Source organism: Palaemon carinicauda, chromosome 39 (genome assembly GCF_036898095.1).
Source record: "Palaemon carinicauda isolate YSFRI2023 chromosome 39, ASM3689809v2, whole genome shotgun sequence".
Lineage (NCBI taxonomy): Eukaryota > Metazoa > Arthropoda > Malacostraca > Decapoda > Palaemonidae > Palaemon > Palaemon carinicauda.
The window spans coordinates 33,188,477-33,190,266 of record NC_090763.1 but is presented as its reverse complement, the minus strand read 5'-3'; the positions used below and the strand labels follow the sequence as shown (position 1 = coordinate 33,190,266).

Below are 1,790 nucleotides of genomic sequence, written 5' to 3'. Positions count from 1 at the left end.
TATAAAGATTTTAAACTATCAGAATATGATGATTATCCATAGCTGTTATCAATATTGAGATCATATAAAAGAGTTGTTATCAGTTCTCGGCATACTGGCTGAAGTGTTGTGTTACCTTCACGTATTATTGTATTTTTAATAGTTATCAGAGAAAGACATTCGCTATTCTTTTAAAGTTTGCTTGAGCCTTTTCACCATTCCCATATCAAACGCAGACGGTGATCGTATGTTCTCTATGGTAAACTAATATACTATTGCTTTTTTTTGGTTCCTCCACTGCATAGAGATTGCACCAGATTGCATCCTTCCACGGACATGCTGGGATCTGTAAATAAGGATATACCCAGTCATTAATAGGTTTATCAGCAACAAATTATGAAGAAAAGTTTGAACATTTCATGTTTTAAAGAAATTGATAGGAATAAAAATGATAGGTTATCAAAGATATACAGAGGCAGATGATACAAAAAAGAATTGGGATTATTCAGAAGCAGAAGAGAGATGAATTCAGAATATAATAAAAGCTACTTTAATACTTATCTTCTATATGTGTGTGTAGTTGTAACTTATGTTTCTAAAGATTTCTTTTCAAATGTGCAGTACACCTACATTTTTGTTCACAAGCTATAAAGGACCATAGACTTTTTTATCTTGTTTCACTTCCTTTTGTTTTGTTAAAATCTTTATAGTTTATACTTTATATCATAAAAAATGAATAGATAAAGTTTATAGTATGATTGAAAATTAATATTGATTAACGAAAATAAAAGTAATAATTTGTTACTCTGAATGGATAATAACTTTTGGGAAAAAGACAACGGAAACAGGAAAATAAATCGTCATCATTAAATCATTTATATCTATTTACTGTCGCTCAAGGCTTATAATAATAAATCTTTTTTCTCTAAAAGCTATTTTGTTACATAATGTTGTCAGCAAAAACAAAAATGTTGTCACCAGAAACAAAAAGCGACTCTCTTCGACGCATTTCAATTGGAAGCCATTTATAGAGAGCTTTTATAATCACTTTGCATAAAAACTATTTTTTTTTTAATTTTTGTATCCTTTCCGGAATAATAGTAAGAACTCTGAGATTATTACTCGGCTATTCTATTAGTCTTATGCCTTCTTGGCCTTATGCCAGCACGGACTCTTGCTACTACCTGGCAGCCATGAGTGCTTTTTGTAAATCAGGCAGATAGTGTTCATTACAACAATCAGGGAAGAGAACATAAGAGTGATAACTACTTCTGGTCCAGTGATCTATAGGATATATTAAATAATTTTCTGAAAAAAAAAATATAAAGATATGAAAATAAAATGTAAATATAAATAATATATACAAACTTAATTTATCAGTTTGTTAGATAATCCAATGACTTTTCTATGTAGATCTTACAGTAACTGACGATGGCTGTAGATACCTGAACATCACATTGGAAGACTTACGATTTCTCTGACGCCTCACTAGATTTACCTTCAATAATGATAACAATAATAAAAAAAGGAGGGAATCAATCTTCGCCAGATGACCTTTTACTCATTAATACTAAGAGATGGAGTTTTTCAAGCTAACAATATTCTTTGACCTAATAGGAGTGTTGAGAAGTCAGTGCACTTCCAGTGAATCACTGTAGTCGTTCATTCAAGGTCTTTTCTGTATTCTCTTCAGCTGTAAACTATTTCTCCACTCCCACTTCTTTTCTTTAATCTTGTTTTCCAACATCTTCACTTTTATTTCACTTTCTACAATAGAGATTTCCCCCCTCTAATCCATATTTTTGATCAAG

At 30.9% G+C, this 1,790-nt stretch overlaps 1 protein-coding gene across 1 annotated transcript in view; it reads right to left on the bottom strand.

Annotated features, from left to right (window-relative positions):
• Nucleotides 1–205: 205 nt before the first annotated feature.
• Nucleotides 206–1,790, bottom strand: part of LOC137631352 (uncharacterized) — an 11,297-nt gene continuing 9,712 nt past the window's right edge. The window contains exon 2 of the mRNA XM_068363126.1: nucleotides 206–325. Coding sequence (XP_068219227.1) covers nucleotides 206–325 — 120 coding nt within the window. The remainder of the gene's footprint in view (nucleotides 326–1,790) is intronic.